Genomic DNA, 26,464 nt, shown 5'->3' with positions numbered 1-26,464 from the left:
AGGTCTCACTACACAGTTGACTTCCGGGTGGGAGTTCAGGTTGCATAGTACCATATAAGAGAGTTCCGTGTCAAAGTTGGAGGTGCACCGTGAAATATTTACGGAGTAAAAGCAGCTGTGGGTGTGATCGGTAGTAATATGTGACATTGATTATTTGTGCAAATACTATTATCCATTGACAATAAATAAATACACTTTTATTTGTTATACAGTTGTTATGCAGTATATACCAGAGGTTGAAACTAATGCGTTGAGTCAGTTGAATGAATCCACCGAGGTGGTTCGATCCTGCGACGCAAGCACCTCAGGCGAGAACTCAACCGACTGAGCTAAATCCCGCCCCGTGTCGGCTACTGGGTGTGAAACAAAGGTAAATGCACGTGTAAATGATTGAATTGATGATCAACATCAATATAAAAATTAAAAAGTTAAAATAAAACACGTGAGAGCTGTGTAAAAATATTAATAATACAGGCAATTTAAGAAAATGTATATTAAATTTTCTATTCAACCCCCCCCAAAAAACACATCATCTCGTAAAATATTAATAATACAGGCAATTTAAGAAAATGTATATTAAATTTTCTATTCAACAACCCCCCCCCCCCAAAAAAAAACCCCACATCATCTCGTAAAATATTAACAATACAGGCAATTTAAGAAAATGTATATTAAATTTTCTATTCTACCCCCCCCCAAAAAAAAAAAACCCAAACCCACATCATCTCGTAAAATATTAATAATACAGGCAATTTAAGAAAATGTATGTTAAATTTTCTATTCAAACCCCCCCCCCCCCCCCCCAAAAACACATCATCTCGTAAAATATTAATAATACAGGCAATTTAAAAAAATGTATATTAAATTTTCTATTCAAACCCCCCAAAAACACATCATCTCGTAAAATATTAATAATACAGGCAATTTAAGAAAATGTATATTAAATTTTCTATTCAAACCCCCCAAAAACACATCATCTCGTAAAATATTAATAATACAGGCAATTTAAGAAAATGTATATTAAATTTTCTATTCCCCCCCCCCCAAAAAACACATCATCTCGTAAAATATTAATAATACAGGCAATTTAAAAAAATGTATATTAAATTTTCTATTCGAAAAAAAAACCCCCCCCCCCCCAAAAAAAAAACACCCCCACATCATCTCGTAAAAATGATGGTGGAATCGAAACAACTCCATCACATTTAGACTTTGAAATATATCTTTTCTCGTCGGTCCAACATGATTATATTCCACCAAAATGGTTCTAGCCAGTACACCACGACTGGTATATTAAAGGCCGTGGCATGTGCTATCCTGTCTGTGGGGTGGTACATATAAAAGATCCCTTGTTACTAATGGAAAAAATGTAGCAGGTTTCATCTCTAAGACTATCTGTCAAAATTACCAAATGTTTGACATCCAATAGCCGATGATTAATAAATCAGTGTGCTCTAGTGGTGTCGTTAAACAAAACCACCTTTTTTCGTCAGTCCAAGATGATTACACTCCACCAAAATGGGGTGAACCGACAAAGTACATTGGCAGCACGGCTATATGGCGTCGGATATATGGTTATGGGCCACACAGTTAATGAGAGAGAAACCTGCTGTCGCCATTTCATGGACTACTCCTTTTCGATTAGTAGTGGGCCCATTGGGCTATTTCTAGTTCCAGCCAGTGCTCCACAACTGGTGTAACAAAGGCTGTGGTATGTACTATCCTGTCTGTGGGATAGTGCATATAAAAGATCCCTTGCTGCTAATCGAAAAGAGTAGCCCATGAAGTGACGACAGCGGGTTTCCTCTCTTAATATCGGGGGGGGGGGGGACGGGACGTAGCCTAGTGGTACAGCGCTCGCTAGATGCTCGGTCGTTCTGGGATCGATCCCTGTCGGTGGGCCCATTGGGCTATTTCTCGTTCCAATCAGTGCACCACAACTGGTGTAACAAAGACCGTGGTATGTACTATCCTGTCTGTGGGATGGTGCATATAAAAGATCCTTTGCTGCTAATCGAAAAGAGTAGCCCATGAAGTGGCGACAGCGGGTTTCCTCGCTCAATATCTGTGTGTGGTCCTTAACCATATGTCCGATGCCATATTATAACCGTAAATAAAATGTGTTGAGTAGGTCGTTAAATAAAACATTCCCTTCCTTCCTTTTCAATTAGTAGGACAGTCATTTTAAGAACAATTAAACAGTAAGTCTCTAACAGTGGGCAGCTGCAAAGTCTGGCAGTGTTAAAATATAGCGCACATTCTATATGTCATGTGTTGCCAGACTTGTAGTTCGCGCTAGCACACAGGTGCATAGTGTGGTCGGGATAGAAATCTAGCAGACCCTTTTGTCTACATTTTGCATGGACACCTATTCGAATAGCCTAATATTGCAATGTGAAAATTGTTTTAGCTTCAACGAGGGCGTTCGTCTGAACCACCCCGACCACCGACCACCGACCCCCGACCCCCCACCTCCAACCCAGCCTACGTCCCTGGTCAATTTACACACTTTGATTGCCAAACTCATGCGAAACTGATTTTTTTTTTATTAAGTAACTAAAAAGTGTTGAACGAACATTGTCACATACGCATGTCAAATTTGACTGTGATACGATCATAAATAACGCAATTATGCCACTTTGTATTAAAGAGATAATTCCATGAATATTTCGCCTATGCGTTTCTTTTTTGACAGAATATATATGTGTGTGTGTGTGTGTGTGTGTGTGTGTGTGTGTGTGTGTGTGTGTGTGTGTGTGCCCCGACACCTTCCTACGCCCGTGGGGTGTATACATGTATTTGATGTTGTGGGTTTTGTTTTTGTTTATTTTGTGTTGTTTTGTTTTGTTTTATTTTGTTTTGTTGGGTTTTTTTTATTTCAGAAGATGGCCAAAGCTCGAATAACATTTGATTTCAAACAACAATGTGAAGAATCCAGTAGTAAGAACTTTTGTCGTTCAAAGTTAGACGAAATAGAATCTTTAAATGTAGTTCGCCCTAAACAAAATTATATTTCCCGAGTCCATTAGTTTTAAATACAATATACATTTTAAATGTGTGTAATACAAGCCGTAACATACCAAGTAATTATGAATCTGCTATTAGCTATCACTGCAAAAACTGATTCCAAAAGACGTTATAATGGTCATGGGGTATGTGATCATGACTTCACTGTCGTAACCTTGCAAGTTCAAGTTCAAGTTCTTTATTTGCCTTGAGTTTTACAACTCATCAGCTGAATACATAACATAAATAATACAACATAGTTATACAAAATACACACGTGCAAAACAATGGTGGGTGTGGTTTATATGCAATCATGGACAAATAAAGTGATATAAGTTACATTTATTACATTAACTATCATCCTGCATTAACCGATCTCTAATTGTGTTAGCTTGCACTAAATATTTTCTAAGGTTATTCAATTCCTTGTTGTTACCGGTGGTTAATAACTGTATAAAACAATAAGCACTTGGCCGCTTATAATAATACATTTTTATATATTTACAGCGCAAATCTTTGTATTGTGGACACTATTATAAAGTGATATTCATCTTCTTTAACATTAGCATTACACAGAGTACATATTCTTTCTGACCTTTCGATGTTTCGATACCTGCCAGATTCTACATTTAATTTATGAGCGCATATTCTAATCTTACATATTTCTTTTATATAGCGCGTTTCCATTGGCAACCTTAAAAATGTTTGTAATCTAAATTCATTTAATAAATGTTGATATAAAAGTTCTTTAGGCGTTGTCATGGTTTTGCTGTAACATAATTGCTTAAAAGTATCTAATATCCTTTGTTTGATTATCATGTAGACAATGTCGTTAACATACGATAATTTCAAATCTAGTTTAATACAAGTGAATGGAGTTCGTGCCTAATGTTCATTAACCACTTATCGTTATAGTGTGCCATGTCTTCATATACACCCCTTAGATTACAATTTGTAGTGTTACGTAATTTTATCCAATATTTAAACATTCTCAGTTTTCTTGTTACTTGAAGTGGAAACCGTCCCAGTTCACTATAAACAAATTCGTTACACGTTCCTTTTCTTACACCCAATAATCTTTTACAAAATTGTACATATACTTTTTCAACATCAAGCCCCAGACTTCAGCACCATATCTGCAGGATAAGATAATAGGACGTTCGAAGTAATTAATGACGAAAACATCCAGAGGCTATTAAAACTGGAGATAGTTTGTGTACTATTTTAGTAAAACAATTTTATAGGGTGCGGGATGTTGCTTAGTCGGTTCTTTGGTCGCAGGATCGAACCACCTCGGTAGACCCATACTCGGCTTGATAGGTCTTTCCTGGTCCAAACAGGAACGAAATGTGAAGTTGGGGGAATGGGGGGATTACAAGTAAATTTTTTTACACAAACACACACACACACACACACACAAACACACACACACATATATATATATATATATATATGAACAAAACAAAAGTGCTGGTAGGATACCAAAAGAATGTTTTGGGGTCACAATAGGTGGCCCGTCCCCCGAATTGGTTCCTACAGACCAATTTTTGTGTCTCTTAATGTTTGGCCACAGCTACATGTGTATGCACTAATGTTCTTATTCAATATTTTAGGCGAGGAAGAAAATTCTGATACGTACTTTTTCAGAGAAACAAAGAAGCCTGCAGTGGTCACTCGTAGAAAGGTAATTTTATACCAGTAGACAAGTGAAACACATTTCGTATTGGAAGGATCAATATATTTTAAAAGAAGAGTCATTCGAATTTTGACCTACTAAAGGCAGACACCAGAGATGAAGATCCTGCTACGTGAAAACCATCCCTGTATTTGTTCTTTAAAGCGACAGACACTAGGTTTTAAACACTAAGGCATATTTTTCACTATTAAAGAGACAGTCCCTAGTTTTTAAACACTAAGGCATATTTTTCACTATTAAAGCCGTTTATGATCACTGAAATCAAACAGTACTTATGTTATTACTTATCCAGTTTCGTAGCACCGAAGTGTTTCTGGTCATGCTGGTGTTTCTAATATCAGACAATGCATTTTTCATATTTTTAAAAACGCACGTAGCGGTTTATTGATTCGAGTTCTAGTCTATGTTTAAGGATATTCCCGTTTTAACGTCACAGACTCTTCTTTCACTCTACTGTAACTTTACCCAAACGAATTACAGGTTTGCAAATTAACTAAACCTAGTGTCAATTTTTTTTACGTATTGAAACTAGGATCTGCACCTTTAATGAACAACTTTTTCAGACGACCGTGTAAAGATATTCGTATTTTGTTTATTTGTACAATGTTATTTTAATCACCTAGATATGACAGTGTCATAACTTTTATCCTGCAATCACGATAAGTGTTGTTAAGCAGAGGCGAATCTAGGGGAGGGGGGCAGGGGCCTGGGGTCCTTAAATTTTGCGATAGTTAGAGGGCCTATAATTTTATTATATATTATAATTTGTTTATTTTTTTTTACGATGGAGAAGGGAAGGCGATCCCCCTCTAAACTTCCCCCAAAGTTCCCTTGGAATTCCGCCTTATGTCATTGCCTATGCTGAATAGCATCTGTTTTGAACTCACACGTGTATCAAATGTAACAAATGGCTCCCATTATTGGAATGGAATGGAAAATTGTTTAACGTGCACATTCAGAGCAAGTTATTGTAATTGGCGAATATCTTACTTATGTCCCATGAATATTTATATGTTGTTGGTTTACACGAAATGATTTTTGTTTTTATAAAAGGTGAAGAATGAAGTACCTGTTGCCGGTTTCAAACAGAAAAAAGGCAAGAAAAGTAAAGGTAAATATTACTCTTCAAAAAAAGTAGGGGAACTCTAATAAGAATTTACAATTGCCAAAATTGTAAGTTATATTAGCTTTGGGGAATGGTTATATGATAATAGTGAATTAATTGGGCAAACAACCGGTAGTTCAGTATTACAGTAGGTTTTATGAAAACCAAAAATCTTGATGGACGATTGGGGTCAGAAGAGAAATTTTAAAGTTGACGGGTTTTTTTATCAGTAAATCGCAAATTCAAACAGTAAAAATGACTAAAAACAAAACAATAACAACTGTATGATCAACAGAATGAAAAAGATTGACAGAAATAATGTTCCACACATGATTAATCGACCTTCCTGGAAATTGTCAAAATTGAGAATGACACCCCACGCACGTATACGGGGCAACTGCGTGATGCAAGGGCAAAGAATGGAATGTGTTTCGGTGTGTTGATAAACAGACGTTCTTTACTAGGATGTCTGTGGCCAAAACGTATGTTCGTTCAAATAGTTGATATTAACATTAATATTTAAGGTTCTCCTACTTTTGTTGAAGAGTATATATATGTGTGTGTGTGTGTGTGTGTATATATATATATACATGTAGTAGCAGTTTTATACTCTTATGACTTATGGTTTTCATAAAGCTTATAAAATAGAAGTGACATTGTGCTGTACAAAGTGGATTATTTGTAGTAGGTTGTTGTTGTTGGTTGTTTTGGTTTTGTTGTTGTTGTTGTTGTTGTTTGTTGTGGGTTTGTTTTGTTGTTGTTGTTGTTTTTGTTTCTTTTGTGCGGTGTTTTTTTTTGGTGTTTTCTTTTCTTTCTTTTTTTTTTGGGGGGGGGGGGGGTTGTAGTGTATTAGTGGTGGTAGTTTTGTTGTGGGTTTTTTGTTTGTTTGTTTGTTGTATTTTGTTGTTGTTTATTTGTTGTGGGTTTTTTGTTTGTTTGTTTTGTTGTGGTTTTTTGTTTTGTTTTGTTGGGGGCTTTTTTTTGGGGGTGGGGGTGGGGTTGGGTTTTTTTTTTTTGGGGGGGGGTCTTTGTTGTTGTCAGGGTTTAGGCTGAAGCCCATGAAATAGCAAATTTCATTTAGCCAATTATCACAAAATGGTAAATCCATAAATGACAGATGATTTTCGAATTAGCTTTTTGGCTAATTAGTAAAGAAAAATATTCGCCAAATTCATCTTTAATTCGCATTTTGGCGATTTGGCGAGCGACAGCTAAACCCTGGGTTTTTTTGGTTGGTGGTGGTGGTGGTGGTTTTTTGTGGGGGGTATTTTGGTTTTTTGAGTGTTTGTTTTTGTTTGTTTGTTTGGATTTTAAAAAAATAAACTCAATGGTGTTGTTATATCATTTAATAAACATTATTTATCATTAACACTAAGTGTTTCTATAATTTTGTTTTATAGGTGGTAAGAAATCGGTGCTTTGCACTTACTACAAAATGGGCCACTGCACCAGAGGAAAAAAGTGCAAGTTTTCACATGACCTTAACATCACAAATGATGGTGAGAAAAAGAGCCTAACATCAATATATTAATGTTTTAGCTCCCTATGACATTCATCAGTGGAGCTTTTGTAATACTTATTTACTTGTTCGGCATCCGTCCGTCCGTCCGTAAACGTTTGGTAAATGAAGTCTATCTTAATATTCTTCTACAGTTTTAATTGAATTGTTCTAAAACTTGGTACTAGGGTCTCCGCGAGTACTAAAGTAGCCTACCCGGGCACGAGCCAAGTCTAGAAAGACTGAGTCCATTCACAGGCCTCGAGTATCCATGGAAGGAAGAGAACTATCATTTAATTCTGTTTTGACGTCATTTTGCCATATATGCTTTCAGCTGGTTACATTATATAGGGCTATGAGAATGTGTGGAATGCAATACAATGGCATTATTTGGCATCCATGTTTGAACAGTGCTGGAATTAAGATGCATAATGCTATTTTACTTTATTCCTTAGTCTCATCATCATCTAGTGTAAGTGTCGGGTACTCGGGTCTGGGTCAATATTTTGGACTCTGGAAGCCCTACTTGTTACAATGGTTCTCTGGGGTAGGCCTACCCTCCACATGTGTTCAAAATCCGGTGAAACGGCGGGCCAGTTCATAACGGTGATACCGGCTTGTTGCAGGAATGCCTGGGTAATTCTTGCAGTATTTGGACGGGCATTGTCTTGAAGGGGACCTCCTGATCTTCGGTGATGGCGCAAAAGTGGCTGGAGAACTGGTCTTAGAATAACGTCAACATAACGCTGGGCTGTAAGGGCATCGTGGACAATGATGAGATCACTCCTGAAATCACAGTTGACTGCCCCCGATACCATTAGACAACCGCCGCCAAACCGATCACGTTCCCTCACACATCTGTCAGCGTACCGTTCATGGAGTCTCCTGTACACACGTGCTCTTCCATCGGCAAAGGAGACAGAGAAACGGGACTCATCTGAAAAAACAATGCTCCGGTAAAAGGCTGGTGGATGATTACCATTCTGGGGAGCAAACTAGTCTCGCAGCACGATGTCGCGGTGTCATGCTTTTAACGTTGTACGGACGTCTGCATCTGAGTCCAGGCGTTCTGAGTCGACGGATGACCGTCGTCGGATGGATATGCCTTCCATGACGTCCTATCGTGTTGCTTGCTGTCATCGTCGCAGTTCTGAACCAGTCACGGAGGTGGTGTTGTCGAATCTGCCGATCTTGGCGTGGGGGTCGTAACGGGACGTTGACCAGGTCGAGGTCGATCACGGACACTCCCGGTCTGTTGATGACGTTCAACAAGTCGTCCAATAGTTGATGGATGGACTCTTAAGGTCCTAGCAACTTGGCTTTGCGAAGTCCCCCCTTAAACCATGCCCAACGCTCGCTCCCTTTGTTCTTCTCTGAGTCGTGGCATTCTTAATGTGACGAGGAATATGACACCGTTACGTGACTTTTATGTGTCCACATACTGCCATTTCACGTGCATTGCATGCAGCATGATTGAGCATGTAGTGAATGCATTTCACACCATTGTGTGTGTTTCTGCTATTGTATGTGTAACGTGAACAAAACCAGGATTAAAACCCAGACAAAAGTACCAACCAATGGCTTCCTTTCATAAATTGTTATTTTAAGTCCAATAAATATATTTTTCACTAATGTATATATATATATTAAAGTGGCTTTAAATCTGGGCTGCATTCAGCCAGACCGAGCAAAAAACATCCACTAGATTGGTGTATGCACTTCACGGTAAACTATATGGTCAAGTCGGGAACCAATCAAATAGTTTCCGAACGTTTGCGAAAAACTGCTGGCTGAACTTAGGTAATTACACATAAGAGCTGAGCCTGGGCTGTCTTTAAACAAACGTAATTTACTGATGAAGATTTTTATTATTAACGAATCACGAAGGACTTTCCTTTGGCACTGTCACTAACACTAGCCCAAACCCTGTAACGACAATGACCAATGTAACTGTGGTCTGAGACTGTGACGGTTTACGGCAGTATGTAATAAAAGTACATGAACCTGCCAGACGTGTTTGTTACATGGTATCAGAAGTGGACCTGAAAAGTAATTTAAAACATTGCAATCATAGATAAATAAGTGTAAATGGTGAAAACAGGTATTTATAAATGTACTTTGATATTGCAACGGCAATACTTAGAACGGCGTCACAGTCAAATATTGCCACTTTGCAAAGGACATGTGAAACACCGGAACGGACCGGAAACCGCCAAAATCAACCGCGCACGTCTGCAGGTGTGCTGATAATTGTTAAGTCAACTTAAGAACATTGACAATAAATAATAAAAAAAAAAAAAAAAAACCCACACACATTCACTGTATTTCACACATTCCGTTGTCATAAAACGAACATGGCTGAATATAATGGCAATAAACCCACAATGAATTGGCAAGCTGTCCACCTCCATAAAGAGTGGAAGAGGTTCCAACAACATTGTACTTTCACATTTAATGGTCCACTCGCAACTAAAACTGAAGCACAAAAAGTGAACTATCTGATGACTTACATCGGAGACCAGGGGCGTGAAATATATAACACTTTCACTTGGATCCCCGAAGATGAAAACACACCGGCAGAAAATCAAACTCTAGAAGGTGTTTATGCTAAATATGAAGCATATGTTGCTAAAAAAAAACCCCAAATTCGTGCAACTGTTAACTTTAATCGTCGAAAGCAGGAAGTTGGCGAAAAATTTGATAACTTTGTAACAGATCTGCATATTTTTGTGAAAGACTGCGGCTATGCAGAAGAAGAACGGATGGTGCGTGATGCTATAGTTCTGCGCTCTGTACATGATACTGTAAGGGAAAAAAGGAGATACTCTGACAGTGGAAATGGCAATAAATATTGGCCAAAACCACGAAATGTCACAGGAAAGTCTCAAGGCTATCAATGACGAAGATCCCAAAGTTCATACAGTACGTGATAAGCGATATTCTAAAAAGAAGACAGAACAACATGAATCGAGGTCGAGACATGACACTAGTAAGTGGCACAAACAAACACCGTCACCTAAAACCTGCACAAAGTGTGCATGTGGCTACAGCAACATACATAAGGAATGTCCGGCAAAAATGCAATTTTTTCCATAAACGAGGACACTACGAAAAAGTGTGTAGAAATAAACTAAAGACACACATTGTTGATGAAATGTATTACACAGGTAGCTCATCTGAGGATTATGATTCTGATTAATTTTCTCATGAAATCAACATAATCTCAAATGAAGAGGCTGAGAAAACGGACTGGTGGGAAGAAGTGAAAATCAATGGAAAGAAGGTCCTGTTCCAAATAGATACAGGCGCATCCCAATCGCTACTTCCATACAAGTTATTCAAAAGCCTGAACTGCAAGGAACCATTAGTGCCTACAAAGTTTCAATTATACAATCATCACCTGATACAAGTGGATGGACAAATAACACTACCGATTTGTTACAAAAATAGATGTGTAGATGTGAAATTTTATGTTGTTCGCATAGACCAGAAGCCACTCTTGTCTGGAAAAGGAAGTAAACGACTAGGTCTCATAGAGCGAATACACACGATGTCAGATATCAAGGATATGTATCCCGAGTTGGAAAAGACAACCGGAACACTACCCGGAACATATTCAATTAAAATTGATCCAACCGTACCACCTGTTGTACATGGACCGTGAAGGCAACCACAAGCATTGCACAAGCAAATTGTTGACAAGCTTAAAGAGATGGAAAGCCAAGGTCACATTGTGAAAGTGACTGAGCCCACTGACTGGGTCAGTTCTATGGTCACGGTGGTCAAGAACGGAAAAGTTTGTATTTGCATAGATCCAAAGGATCTAAACAAAGCAGTACGTCGTGAGAACTATCCAATTCCTACTGTCGAGGAAGTCGTAGCATCTATGCCAGATGCCAAAGTATTTTCGGTGATAGATGCAAAATCTGGTTTTCTACAAATCAAGCTGAATTACGAGTCCAGTTTGCTCACAACCTTTAGTACACCGATTGGACGCTATCGTTGGCTCCGTCTTCCCTTTGGAATCAAATCAGCACCAGAAATGTTTCAGCGTATCATGGATACAATGCTGGAAGACGTTGACGGTGCAAGAGCTATAATGGATGATATTATAGTTGCAGCAAAATCACCACAAGAACATGATCGGATCATGAAAGCAGTGATCACAAAAGCGACTGAGTGGAACTTGAAGCTTAACTTTGATAAATGCCAGATAAAACAATCCCAAGTGAAATATGTGGGACACTTGGTCACAAAACAAGGTCTCAAACCCGATCCGGATAAAGTCTGAGTGGTCCTGGAAATGCCTACTCCTGAGAGTAACGAGGATACTCGTCAATTCCTTGGATTTGTTCAATACCTGTCAAAGTTTCTGCCTAGCATGAGCTCAGTCGATTCTCCGCTCCGAGAACTCACACGAAAAGATGTAGAGTTTCACTGGGACAAACCCCAAGAACAAAGCTTTCAGAAACTGAAAGATATGTGCTGTACTGCACCAGTGTTGACATACTATGATGTACACAAAGAACTAACTATTCAGTGTGATGCAAGCAGTTATGCTGTAGGAGGAGTGCTACTTCAAGAAGGTCGCCCAGTTGCTTACACATCGTGTGCTTTAACTGATACTGAATCGAAGTATGCCCAGATTGAAAAAGAAATGTTGGCAATTTTGCATTGTGGCAAAAAGTTTCATCATTACATTTTCGGCAAATCTGTGAAAGTTGAAACAGACCACAAACCCCTACAAGCTATTTTTTCAAAACCATTGCTGTCAGCACCAATGAGATTACAAGCCATGATGTTGAGGCTGCAACCATACGACCTTGAAGTCAAATACAAGCCAGGAAAAGATATTCCACTTGGTGATGCACTAAGTCATGCAAATCTGCCTGAAGCAGAACCAGATGTTGAACCAATAATGGTTAACATGATCGACTACATTGCGGTATCTCCGACCCGATACAAACAGTTTCAGCAGAGAACTGCCAATGAATTGAATGAACTTCATGGCATGATACTAAAAGGTTGGCCTGATACGATAGAGGAAACACCTCACTGCATCAGACCATACTGGACAACAAGAGACGAACTTTCAGTTGCTGATGGTATTATCTACAAAGGTATGAGAATTGTTGTACCACCATCAATGAGATCAGACATGCTCGCACAAATTCATGAGTCTCATCTTGGCATCACAAAGTGCAAGCAATGAGCACGTGAGGCACTCTACTGGCCAGGAATCAATCAACAGATTGAAAATATTGTAAACGATTGTATAAAGTGCAACATGTTTAAAAACAAGCAGCATTCTGAATCACTCATTCTGACACTTATTCCCAACTTGCCATGGAATGAGGTTGCATCAGACATATTTGAATTCGGACATATTCATTATCTGTTGACAATGGACTACTACTCCAAATTTATTGAAGTGGATTCTCTACATGATCTTTTAAGTTCTGCAACGATCGGTGCCATCAAGTCACAGTTCAGTCGTCATGGCATCCCAGAGAAGTTGAAAACTGACAATGGACCTCAGTTCTCATCTCGCGAGTTCTTAATGTTCTGTGAAGATTACCAAATTGAACATACTACGTCTTCTCCACACTATCCACAGTCAAACGGTGAAGCTGAGAGAGGAGTTCAAATAGTGAAAAGACTATGGGAGAAAACTCCAGACAAACATCTAGCACTACTAGATTACCGTACAACTCCCTTGTCCAGTTGTGGCTTATCACCAGCTCAACTGTTGATGAGTCGTAGACCAAGGAACAAACTTCCAACAGCTCGAGAATTGCTAAAGCCAAGGGCACACAGTCCAACTGAAGTGAAGAGACTATTAACTAAAGACAAAACCAAACAGCAGCATTACTACAACACAAAAGTTGGGAAAGATTTACCAGTACTTGTTCCTGGTGATCCCGTAAGAATGTTACCCTTTCCAGGATCCAAGCTTTGGTTACCAGCAAAGGTTGTTGATCACCACAATTCTCCACGATCTTATATTGTCGAATACAATGGGGAAAAAAATACGGACGTAACAGAAAGCATCTTCATCTGTCAACATACAGAGCCAGGGAACAAGATCTTCGCTTGTCGACTGTCTGTAATGATTTGGTACAGAGCAAACCAAAACAAATGCCAAACTCGAATATTGTTGGTCCACCTAAACAAGCCGAAGTGTTGATTAAAGATCAGTCAGAAAAGAGACCCATAAATAAACCTTTGGAAAGTGTCGTCGAAAAGTGTATCCTTTCCAAAACTCCAAACATCTTGATTAAACACAAAGTGCAAAGTGATTCAGTGCGACCATCAGTTGTAACTCGTTCTGGTCGTATCAGCAAACCACCAGTTTGCATGGATGTGTAATTAGTTTTAAACTAATAAGAGATTCTAAAATATTTGTGTTCAAGTTCTCCAGTGTGATTTTCATGTGCAAATTGTCTTGTTATAATTAACAAAGTTTTTTTTTTCATTTTTAGAGATGACTTTATGCTGATTAACATTTTGTTATCTGTGACAATAATTCTTTTTCTAGAAATGTATAAGTTATAACAGCAACATTTTTGTTTTATTTAGTGCAACTTTGGAACTGAACAAAGGACAAAAACATTTATTGTTCACATAGCTTTTATTTACAAATATTGAAACTGATTCAATTATCTTAAAAGAAGAAAAAAAGAGATGTAACGACAATGACCAATGTAACTGTGGTCTGAGACTGACGGTTTACGGCAGTATGTAATAAAAGTACATGAACCTGCCACACGTGTTTGTTACAAACCCTAACTATTTATGATAAGTATTTATAATGTTCTTTATACGTGACAGTGCCAAAGGAAAGTCCTACCACGAATCTAACTGCTTAATTAGTAATTCTGTAATTTTGTTTTATAGGTGGCAATACAACATCGGTGCCCTGTACTTTCTACAAAAAAGGTTGCTGTGCCAAGGGAGATAAGTGCGCGTTTTCTCATGACGTCAGTAAAAAGGGTGAGAGAAAAAAGGGGTCACAGAAAATCACAGATGTATTTATTTATTTACTTTTTATTAGGTTTACTTATTGACATAATTTTACATTTTCCTATAGCTTTTATTACACTGGCAAAGGTAAAATTCCTGCAAATGTGCCCGTAGTTCACCATGGTACACATCTATGGTCCGTTTTTTGAAAATTTTGACATCTAAGGTCGACGACAGTCACTTTTCGCACCCTTGTTTTGGGTTCGTAAACAATACATATAGCATATCTTACTGTATTTTCACTTAAAATCCATATTTCGTAAAAGGTAAATTCTTTTAATCACAATATTTTCTTCAAACACATTCAGGGGCATTAGTAATGTTCAAACAAAAAAATTTCAATAGCAATTTTGCATTGGAATTTTTCCAGCATTCTTAAAACGGAAACATCATGTAGCCTACCCATTATATGGTTATTGTAAGGAGATTTAAAGTGATGTCATTGGAATACTGACATTCAAATTCAAAATTAGCTATATTATTACAATGCTTCGCCACATTACAATAAAAACTGGTCTACTAACCTTGACCCCTGTCAAATTAGTATAACAAGCAGAAAACGCTGTTTACAGGTTGGTATTTTTTTATTTTTCATAATTCTGGACAAAATATTAATTTTAAGTTTCAAAAAAAGCAATAAAAAGTATCGGTGACGCAGTCGTTAACCGTTAAGCCATCGGACTACAGGCTGGTAGGTACAGGGTTTGCAACCCGGTACTAGCGTCAACCCAGAGCAAGTTCTTACGGGCTCAATGGGTAGGTGTACGGCCACTACACCCTCTTCTCTCTCACTAGCCACAAACAACTAACCCATGTTCCTGGACAGACAGCCCAGATAGCTGAGGTGTGTACCCAGGACAGCATGCTTGAACCTTAATTGGATATAAGCACGAAAATAAGTTGAATTGAAAGTATCTGTATGCATGCACACACACACACACAATATTGGTAACTGCAGTAGGTCCAAAATTGGTGCTATGTACTTCCCACAAACAATTAAAGGCATACTGTCACGGATTTAAGGACCTTATTTATCTGAAAGTGGATAATAAATGAAAATCACATTAATTGTTGGAAACCAAATCTAGCTATCGCATCACCTTAACTGAACCATGATGAAGTGAAACCCATGTCAACCCTCTGCAATTTTAGTTTTTAAATTATGGACCATTGCCATAATTCAATTATTTGTATAAAATATTAATAAATGGAGTATGGTGGTTATGAAGATGGTTGAATAAAGTACATTTACTGACAAATCAATTAATTTTTGTTCAGGTAATACTTTGTTAGACCACTAAATAGATGAGTGGTCTGTGACAATATGCCTTTAAGGTTGTGCCCGTGTTAGTGATAAACAAAACTATTCATCAAACGATTTATAGATGGACATTTTCATCAATCATCAAATGATTTATAAATGGACATTTTCATTATTCATCAAACGATTTATAGATGGACATTTTCATCACGAAAACTGTTTCTATAATTCTGTTTTATAGGTGGCATTCGGAAATCGGTACTTTGTACTTACTACGAAAAAGGCCACTGTACAAAGGGAGATGAGTGCACGTTTTCTCATGACCTCAACATCATTTACAATGGTGAGAAAAAGAGCTTTAAAAAGAGTAACGTTAAAGTTGCATTCTCATAATTGCTTAATAGTGGCTTCCCCAACCGACAGCAATTTATATCTCAACCCTGGCAATTTGCCTTTGTCAGCTTCAAACCCTATGATAAGATACCAATCTAACCTTTGCTAGATAAACCCAATGGGCCGATTTCTCATGCCCGTGTTAGGTAACACCAGGTTATAATATAACCCGGGGTTAACCCTGGGCTACATAACAGGCTGAAAACCTTAGCCTACACACACAGGTCAGTGGTTTTTCTCATGCTTGGGTTATAGATGTGTTGTGAAAACCACAGGTTATCCATGGGTTACCTTCAGGTCTGCTTCGGTTGCAAGGTATATAAATGACCGCATGCACAACACATGTTACATTTGCAATAATGACTGAAAAGGGTGAAAAAAAGGAAAATATTTGTGACGCTGACAAAACGCTTAAAACTTATCTGTGCAAACGTTAAAACCATCAAAAGTAAAACGAATCTTATATGAAAACTAATATTTGCAAAGCAAAATTTATGGCATGAAATAATTACAATATTTAATAGTCAGTCATCGGTTAAAAGAGATTTAGGACAACTGAAGGAGTTATGGAAACAGCTAAAATGCAAGTCTTCAAACTTAAGAAACACCAGAAAGATACCGGAGGAGGGTTTCCTATGGCAGACATAGACGAAACAAGCCAAACAATTTAAGGGATGAATCCTGGTCAATTTATAGAATTAGTAAATCCGTTCGATGACGACAATGTCCTTCAAGCATCAATACAGCCTATAGAAGAGTCGACCAGTGTGAGGTATATATGTTAAAACATTCTTAATCATCCCCGTTTGCAAGATTGTAACATCGACTACACAAAAAGTAACAAAATTATTTTAATAGGTGAAGTTTATCTATGCAATAGTTAATAGGTTGGTTGCCCAGTCTTCAATACAAAAATCAAGAATGTTTTTATTCATAAAATTGTTCATTGAAACAAACACAATCAGCAGGCGCGGATCAAGGGGAGGGGTCGATGGGATCCAGAACGCTCCTGCTCAATATATATATATATACACACACACACACACACACACACATACACACACAGCCTACAGTAGAATCTCATTGGCTCGAACACTGTCGGTGCATCAAAGTCTGTTCGACCCATCGGGTAGTTCAAACCATGCATTCAGCTTCTGTAACACAAAAACCAATCGGAACACCTCCCATATTTCCGTAAAACTGGCTTGGGCGAAATGGTCCGATTGACTCATGAGTAACGAAGTCGTCGTCAAATGTTGGATGAGATACATTTTTGTAACTATTATTTATCACCGTTAAATAAACAAATAACAAACACACTGGTAGTTTGTATTTATAAATATTTATTAATTTAAAAAATCGTTCTTTATTATGCTGTTGTTGAATCTTTTGCGACATATTGACAACGTTGAGAAAAAATGAAAGTGCATGAAGCACAGGCGGAGGCCCTTTACCTGTTATTGTTGCAATCACTACATTACATTGATCTCTCCTGTATTTCAAGTTAAAAACTAAATATGCCGACGCTCATGAATAGAGTAGCGATTAAAATGATTAAAGTAAACCAGCGAGGCCTGCCGAGGCTCACCAATTGATTGGTTTTATACATGCGAGGTTCATTCAGCTAACAATTATCGTAGTACAATTATCTGTACTAGAAAGATAATTACCAATAGGTGCTAAATAAACAACATGATAAGCCGGCATATGATCTAGGATTAATTCGTTCCACTTCCGAATTTATAATAACTTATTTTGTGACTGACGTGAAAGGGTCGATGAAAAATTTGTACATAAATATTTTTTTGTATTTCTTCGGATAGACTTAGTCGTTCGAGCTAAATATGTTTAATTTTACAGTTCGGACCAATAAACTGGTTCGAGAGAAAGCTTCTGTTCGACCCCAGGGGTATTCGACCAATCGGCACCAAAATAAAAGGGTTTAATAGAGAGAAAAATCGGGACATTGTTCTTGGTTCGAGAATACCGGTAGGTTCGACCAGTGGGCGTTCGAGCCAATGAGATTCTAATATATATATATATGTGTATGTAGGTAGGTAGGTATGTATGTATGTACGTACAGACAGACATACATACATACATGGCTGTTAACTGTCCGTCGTGAGACGGATTTCCGTCGTCAGAGAAATTGTGGAAATTATTTTTTTCAGTTTTTTTGTGTTTTTTTTAAATGAGAATCACTTCGGCCGTTTTCGATTTCCGTAATGTCAACCCGATCACTTCGGCCGTTTTCTTTGCCCCACTGACCCCCCTTTAGGTACCTATCGGATGGGTATAATCTACCATACATTTTGGGGCCGATGAACGACCCCATTCCCCTAACGTAAATTCCCAATCCAATATCAAACCTTTTCCCAATTATGACCCAACAGTTTCCCAATAAAGATTCCCAAAGTTGCTCTTATCGCGGATACTTGAACTCATAAATTTTTTTTAAACTTTAGCTAATTGTATATTTAAAAAAAAAAAATGACATCGAACAAGTTTCGTTTTGGTTTTCCGATCGATTACGAACAAGTCTGACCTGGATATGCAAATTAGTTTTATCCTGTTTTAATACAGTCTTTTGTGTCGTAGTTTTTAGTAATAATGCCTACATTGTCTGATATAATACAGTTTTGGTAGAAGAATACAACTTTTTGTTTTAATTCATCCATTTGCGTTAACACATATTTGGAATCTATCGCAACACGTCCAATCAGCTATTTACATAGTCCGAACGGACGTAGAAAGTAAAGTATTGACTTAATGTGCACCCTGCACTATCATTTGCTGTGCTATTTTAAGCAGACGATCTTATTTTGTAAAAAGATGTGTACATATGTTTCGTATATTTTTTTTCTTCAAATATTTTATTATTATTTTATTTTTTTTATCATTTTTGGTATGGTTTTTGTAATTAAAAAACAAACAAAAAACGTTACTACAGTAGTTGTAAATTAAGTGAAAAAAACCCACCTTTAATTTAAATGTGCTACTCACTCCCTTTGAAGTAATGGCCGTACCCGATGAACAGCATGTGCGAGTTTGTGAACACTGTTACAATGTAATAGTTCTGCTGGGAGATATTAGATTGCGTATTATAGATATTGAAACTTAATAAAGTTGATCCGGTCAAATATAACATTTACTGACCAGCGGTATGTTACTTCTTTATTATTTACGATTTAATAATGGGATCACTAAGGAGAGTGGGAATTATGGGATGTGACAAAACGTAATGGGGGGGGGGGGGGGGGGTTGTGGTGGTGGTTATTGTGTAACGTAATGTTAATTCATAAAGTAAAATGCAACCAGTTATTGCCATTTTATTTTAACATATATGTATTACTAAAGACCCCAAAGTAAAATATGACACGGTCACAAAACGTTACAAGGGGAGAGGGGTATTGAAACTGCAAGATTTTGCGTTACGTATTGTTAAATGACACAAAGATCAACAAAGGACTATTCAACATTAGCGTAATGCAGTATCAGACATTGGCTTTTACCTCAATTTTTAACGACCCCCTCCCCCTCCCATAATGAATTTGCAATAACACAAGGTCCATCCGATATAAATGTATTTGAATATTTGATTTGCCGTCCATCAGCTAGCGGTCAAGCCTAAATAATGCAAACTTTAAAAAAAATGCCCGTACTAGGGCTGTAGCTTATGAAAGAACACCCCAGCAAATGTCAGCCTAATAGGACTATTTCCCAGTGGCGTAGGGGGGGGGGGGGGGGGGGGGGGGGGGGGAACGGGGGCATGCTCCCCCTCCCCCAATCACGGGACATTTTTACCTTTTCGCTTATTAATAACTTTAAAAAGGTTCCTGTGTCATATCCCACTACACAAGTGGGGGGCCCCCCTGCCCCCCCCCCCCCCCCAATACAAAATCCTGCCTACGCCACTGCTATTTCCATTAATATAGGTTCACTGCAGGACCCGTCAAATTAATGTTTTTGTCCAATAAAATAAATAACATGGTGTGGGATGGGAGAAATACATGTTTAAAGTGGACTACAATTGTCATATAAAACATTACCATTTTGAATGCCCTGTACCTTGAAATTTCAGTCACAACATTTTACTTTTGTTAACAGCCATGTACATACATATATACATATATATATATATATATATATATATATATATATATATATATATATATATATATATATATATATATATATATATATATATATATTATAAGTTTTCATTATTTTTAAAGTGGATGTATGTACCTCAACTATACTTTTTTTTTCAAATATACTACCCACACCTCTTGAAAAAACCCCACCTGGATCCGCACCTGGTCAGGGGATTGATTTTACCATCAAGACTAGCCATGATTTTTAGAGGGGAAGGTTGTTTAGGAATTTAACGGGGTTATTATGATAACAAAGCAAGGCATGAAGTCTTGTAATATGCTCCCCGGAACATTTTTAATTTTGGGGTGCTTAACACGTTACGTTTGGCATTTATACTTTAACACCCAGTAGTAAAGCACTCGCTCAATGCACAATCTGTTTGGGGTCGATCCCCATCGGTGAGCCCCGTGGGCTATTTCTCGTTCCAGCCAGTGCATCACGACTGGTATGTGCTACCCTGTCTGTGGGATGGTGCATATAAAAGATCCCTTGCTGCTTATCGAAAAGAGTAGCCCATGAAGTGGCGACAGCGGGTTTCCTTTCTCAATACCTGTGTGGTTCTTAACCATATGTCTGACGCCATATAAGCATATAAATGTGTTGAGTGTGTCGTTAATAAAATATTTCCTTCTTTCGTTATACTTGAACATTTTGTATATTTAAATGATGATTTTCAACTGTTTTGTGTGTTGTTAATTTTGATATTAGGGTCTATAAACGGACTACAGGACCTGCACTGTGTGATGACTATTAGGGGTTCGGTGGCAACATAGGATAATGCCCCATCACTCATTTACACGTCAAATCACTGACCATACAATACTTATACTTATACTTATACTTATACTTATACTTTTTAATTTTTATATAGGTTGAATGAAACAGAAATTAATGAACCAGAGGCTCCAAAATACCTTATTTCCGTGCCAAAATTGCTCCATCTCCAATTGACAAAACCCACTGAAAAACCACGCCTATAGCAGGTTTATCGTGCAGTGCAATTGTAACCTGGTGGTAGCCTAGGGTTACCGAAATGTCTGCACGTGAAACGCGTAAAGAAAATAACCCATAGGTTAACCTGAGGGTAACCCGTAGGTTTTCATCACCCACCGATAACCCAGGCATGAGAAATCGGCCCAATATACCGGCCTCGGTGGCGTCATGGCAGGCCATCAGTCTACAGGCTTAAGATACTGGGTTCAGATCCCAGTCGAGGCATGGGATTTTTAATCCAGATACCGACTCCAAACCCTGAGTGAGTGCTCCGCAAGGCTCAATGAGTTGGTGTAAACCACTTGCACCGACCAGTGATCCATAACTGGTTCAACAAATTTAGGCTATGGTTTGTGCTATCCTGCCTGTGGGAAGCGCAAATAAAAGATCCCTTGCTGCTAATCGGAAAGAGTAGCCCATGTAGTGGCGACAGCGGGTTCCCTCTCAAAATCTGTGTGGTCCTTAACGATATGTCTGACGCCATATAACCGTAAATAAAATGTGTTGAGTGCGTCGTTAAATAAAACATTTCTTCTTCTTTTTTCGGCCCAATATCTTTAGACAGTGACCAGGTTTTCTCTATATATACTCAACCAAAAAAGTTTTGCAGTATTGCATTTTTGCTCATAATGTATACATTTTGCAATTTTGAAAGAAATGCAAGTAATCACCTTGTTTAATCCAGCATACTGTTTGATTGTCAATCTGTTTTTTCTGGAAAGTTTTCCACTTCCTGTCTTTGCTCGTGCACAGTCTGAAAATGTTGTGTGCGCACATAACATGAAAATCACGTGCAGTGATTAAGCATAAGCCTTGATTTTCAACTGGCAGACCTGTATCTAATGTGAAACGAAAGAAAATTGTGTGAAAATTGCCATGGGACTCCGTCCATCAATGTCCGAAAACCAACGCCATGAGGCCATTAGTAAACTTGCTGCTGGTGAATGTGTTAGGAACGTTGCTCGTCACTTTAATGTCCATCCGACAACAATACTGCGTCTACGGTATCGTTTGCAATAAACTGGAGCAATCGTTTGCAACAAACTGGAGCACTAAAAGACAGACGTCGCTCCGGTCGAAAATAGAGGACCGGTATTTAGTGATGTCATCACACCGCCGTAGATTCCAAGGTGCTCCCAAGTTGGTGGCCGACTTACAGCTGGCTACTGGCACAATGGTTCACCCTCAAACCGTTCGTAATCGACTCCATACCGCTGGTTCCATTAACACGACGTCATGTCGCAGAACGCTTGAGGTGGGCCAGGATTCATCAGCAGTGGCGTCTTAGACAGTGAAACGAAGTCTTGTTCACAAATGAATCCCGATTCTGTCTAGAGTTTGCAGATGGTACACTAAGAGCATGGCGTCGGCGAGGTGAACGTTACGACGCTGCAAACATCATCGAGCTTGACAGATACGGCAGACGCAGCATCATGGTCTGGGCGGGAATTCATTCCAACAGCAAAACTGACCTGGTTACTGTTAGTGGAACATTAACTGCACAATGATATTGTGACGAAATCATTACACCTGTTGTCTTGCCATTTATGCAACGCAACTATACGTTTACATTTCAGCAAGACAATGCCCGCCTTCACTCCGCCCGCATAACTAACAAACTTTTGCAGAGAAATCACATTCAAGTCTTAGACTGGCCTGCCAGATCCCCCGACCTTTCCCCCATTGAACACATGTGGGACATCTTGGGTCGACGAATACGAGAACATCACCCACTGGCATTACGTCAAGAATGGAACCAACTTGCTGCAGTAGAAGTTCGTAGGCTTACGTCCAGCATGAGACGTCGTTGTACAGCCGTTATTCGCCAAAATGGTCGGCATACAAGATATTGACATTTGTGACAAAATCACATTTTTGTACCCTCCTGTTTAACAATAAAGTATCCGTCAATAAATATCTGTTCATAAACGTAAATTTACTTCCAGGCTTTTCAAATAATCCATTTTACTTAATTAACTTAATTTGACTGGTTTTAGACAAATAATATAAAGTTTGAAGACGATTTAGTGGGAACTGCAATACTTTTTTGGTTGAGTATATGTCCGACATAAAACAGCCATAATTTTAAATGTACTGATGTATTTTTGTTGCTTCTTTTAAGGTGAAAAGATGTATGTGGCTGGCCAAAACAGGAATCGGCTGAAAAAGCATGGAATACTGACTCTACGAAAGGTATGGTACTTAGGTCAGGTCAGGTCAGGTCATAGGGTTTTACGTGCACATTCAGAACAAGCTGTTTGAGTGCACGCCTGTCATGGTCACAAGAGCCTTGGCCGACTTCTCCGAGAAAACTTGGAGTGTTTTCTGTTTTATAGATACCTTACCTGTCCTCACAAGTGCACCTCCCCACCATGCGAGTGGTCTGGTCCGAACATCCCAACAGCCAATGGGATGGCCTAAAATTCTTCACTGTATGCTCCCTGTAGTTCCGGTCATGTGACTCCATCTTCCTTCTTTTCCTTTTGCTGGTCTGGTTCGGACATGTTTTTTTGGCTCTGTTGTTTGGAGTCAGACTTTGGGGGGTTTTCGTACTTTTTGTGTCTTATTATGGTGGATAATGTTAGTAATATATTTCAGTGATGTGTTGTTAAGAATTTAATTATTAAGTGAAAATAAAATTATAGCCAACTTGTCCTCCCTCTACCCACAAGATACAAATGTTAATAATAATAATAATAATAATGCTTTTAATTTTGTTTTATTTTATAATTTTGCTCTGTTTTTTTAATAATAAATTTAGAAGCTATTTTTAAGAGAAAAAAAATTCTAGAATAATGTGTTGCTTTTGTGAAAGATGCAGATATATCAGTGTCATGAATAATTAATATGGTGTGTATTAATGTTTGTAACTTTGTATGGGATAAAAACTTTACTAAACTCTTGTTGTTGTTGATATGGGTTTGAGTTTTTTTGGTGGGTGGGGGTGGGTTTTTGTAAGTATAACATTCATTAATCTTCAAATATAGCTTTGTAATTCCAGGTTTATATTATATACAATATACATTAACAAATTTTTAAAAATATAACTAAATAAATAAATAAAGTACTCTAATAGGACATTCATTTGTAACATGTCATTTCATTTCATTTCAACTTTATTTTCGTGTTTATATCCAGTTGAGCTTCAAGCACGCTGTCCTGGGCACACACCTAAGTTATCTGTGCTGTTTGCCCAGGACAGAGGGTTAGTTGTTACTCGTTAGTGCTTCGTGAGAGAAAAGAGGGTGTAGTGGTCCTGTGCTCAGTGTTTGTGCCAGAATGTTTTTTTGGGGTATGGTGCTATGGAATTGAATGCAACCACAGTAAACTGGGAGTATAGGGGGTTTTCCCCAGAAAGAAAATGGGTTAAGTTTAGAGCTAGGGTTAAGAAAATCATACAGTAATGATAAGAGTAATTAATTTTGTCAAAAGGTTAATTAAAAACAAAAAATCTGCAAAATAATTTGGGTATATGGCACCATATCCGTTTTACCCTCTGGCAGAAACCCTGCACGGTGCTACTAATGTTAAACGTAGCAGGTTTTCTCTCACTGAGGCTGAGACTAAATATCAAAATTATCAAATGTTTGACATCCAATAGCCGATGATTAATAAATCATTGTTCTCTAGTGGCGTCATTAAATAAACTATAACTTTGTAACAGCGTATCTGTGAATAAAATTAAAAAAGAAACATAAATGAAAAGTGTTTAACTCTATAGTTTAATGACTTAATTAACTACTGGGGATTTCTCGTTCCAACCAGTGCACCATAACTGGTCAAAGGTCATGATATGTGCTTTCCTGTCTGTGGGAAAGTGCATATAAAAGATCCCTTTCTGCATTAGGAAAAATGTTTGAGATCCAATAGCCAATGATTAAAATATCAATGTGCTCTAGTGGTGTCATTAAACAAACCAAACTTTAACTTTGTAACAGAGTATATGTCAATACAAAAATTGTAAAAAACATAAATGAAAAGTGTTTAACTCTACAGTTTAATGACTTAAAATTAACTACTGGGGTTTTCCCATTTAACTTTATATTTTAACTACTGGACGATGAAGGAACTTCACTGATCAATCACATTTTGGTTTGTTTTTTATCATAACACATCTAGGACTTACAGGATTCTGGTCAGCCTCTCTTCTTGTGCAAATTGTGTAACATCTACATGAGGGAAAATGACGTCTGTCTTGAACACATGTCCGATGTTAAACATTTACAAAACAAGGAAGTAAGTACACAGCCGTATTAAGGTGCACGACAGTTACTTTTCGCATCCTTGTTTTGGCTTCGTACTCCATAAATATAGCATATCTTACCATAATTTCACTTGACATCCATATTTTGTCAAAGGTAAAAAAAAAAAAATCGCAAGATTTTCTTGAAACACATTCAGGTGTATTGGTAATGTTCAATGAAAATATTTCAATAGCAATTTTGCACTGGGATTTTATCCAGCATTTTTAAAACGGAAACGTCATGTACCCAGGTTATGGTTATTGTATGGAGATGCAAAGTGACGTCATTGAAATATTGACATCATTCAATTCAAAATTAGCTGTAATATTACAATGCTTCGCCACATTAAAGTAAAAACTGTTCTGCTAACCTTGACCCCTGTCAAATTTCTATACCAAGCAGACAACGCTGTTTACAGGTCGGTATGTTTTTATTTTTCATAATTCTTGCTAAAATATTAAGTTTAAATGATCAAAGAAATAAAAAATACCTTTTGTCAAATATAATACATCTATATCAAAAAAGTAGCGTTGGATATGTTTTATTTATTGGGTACAAAACCAAAACAAGGGTGCAGATAGTGACTGTCATCAACCTTACTGTCTGAACCAAAACTACAAAAAATTACTCTCCTACCTTTAATTACCGTTACATTTCCCCAAATTTTGTCCACACACAAGTTGTGAAAAAACCATTACAGTGACACAGTTTCACATATGAGACTGTAATGATGTCGCCAGTATCGACTTTGTTGAGATAGCATAGGGCAAAATACATGTAATTTTCAGCCGTCTGCCATTTTGCTTTTTTATGGAATATTCTTCAAGAGGGGTAAAAGCCTCCAAAGTATGTAACATAATTAATATAAAATCAATGATCTTTAGTGGTATATTTATTTAAACAAACAAAAAATAATTTTTAAAATTAATATGACGTCATCACGTTTGCCTTTATATGATAACATGTTATGGCGTTGCTAGATTAAGTCATATCCTTTCACCCCTCTTGGAGAATATTCCATAAAAAGTCAAAATTGCAGCCAGCACAAAATTACATGCTTTTTGCCCTATGCGATCTCAGCGAAGTCAAT

The 26,464-nt window shown here is 37.8% G+C and overlaps 1 protein-coding gene across 1 annotated transcript in view; it reads left to right on the top strand.

Moving 5' to 3' along the window:
- The first annotated feature begins 235 nt into the window (after positions 1-235).
- Positions 236-26,464, top strand: part of LOC121387550 (terminal uridylyltransferase 4-like) — a 94,679-nt gene continuing 68,450 nt past the window's right edge. Inside the window, exons 1-9 of the mRNA XM_041518707.1 lie at positions 236-370; positions 2,883-2,940; positions 4,620-4,690; positions 5,756-5,813; positions 7,208-7,306; positions 14,203-14,298; positions 15,831-15,932; positions 23,253-23,323; positions 25,250-25,366. Of these exons, the coding sequence (XP_041374641.1) occupies positions 2,886-2,940; positions 4,620-4,690; positions 5,756-5,813; positions 7,208-7,306; positions 14,203-14,298; positions 15,831-15,932; positions 23,253-23,323; positions 25,250-25,366 (669 nt within the window). The 5' untranslated portion in view covers positions 236-370; positions 2,883-2,885. The remainder of the gene's footprint in view (positions 371-2,882; positions 2,941-4,619; positions 4,691-5,755; positions 5,814-7,207; positions 7,307-14,202; positions 14,299-15,830; positions 15,933-23,252; positions 23,324-25,249; positions 25,367-26,464) is intronic.

The sequence above is a fragment of the Gigantopelta aegis genome, chromosome 13, assembly GCF_016097555.1.
Source record: "Gigantopelta aegis isolate Gae_Host chromosome 13, Gae_host_genome, whole genome shotgun sequence".
NCBI lineage: Eukaryota > Metazoa > Mollusca > Gastropoda > Neomphalida > Peltospiridae > Gigantopelta > Gigantopelta aegis.
The sequence above is the reverse complement of the archived record's forward strand: the minus strand, read 5'-3'. Positions and strand labels throughout refer to the sequence as shown.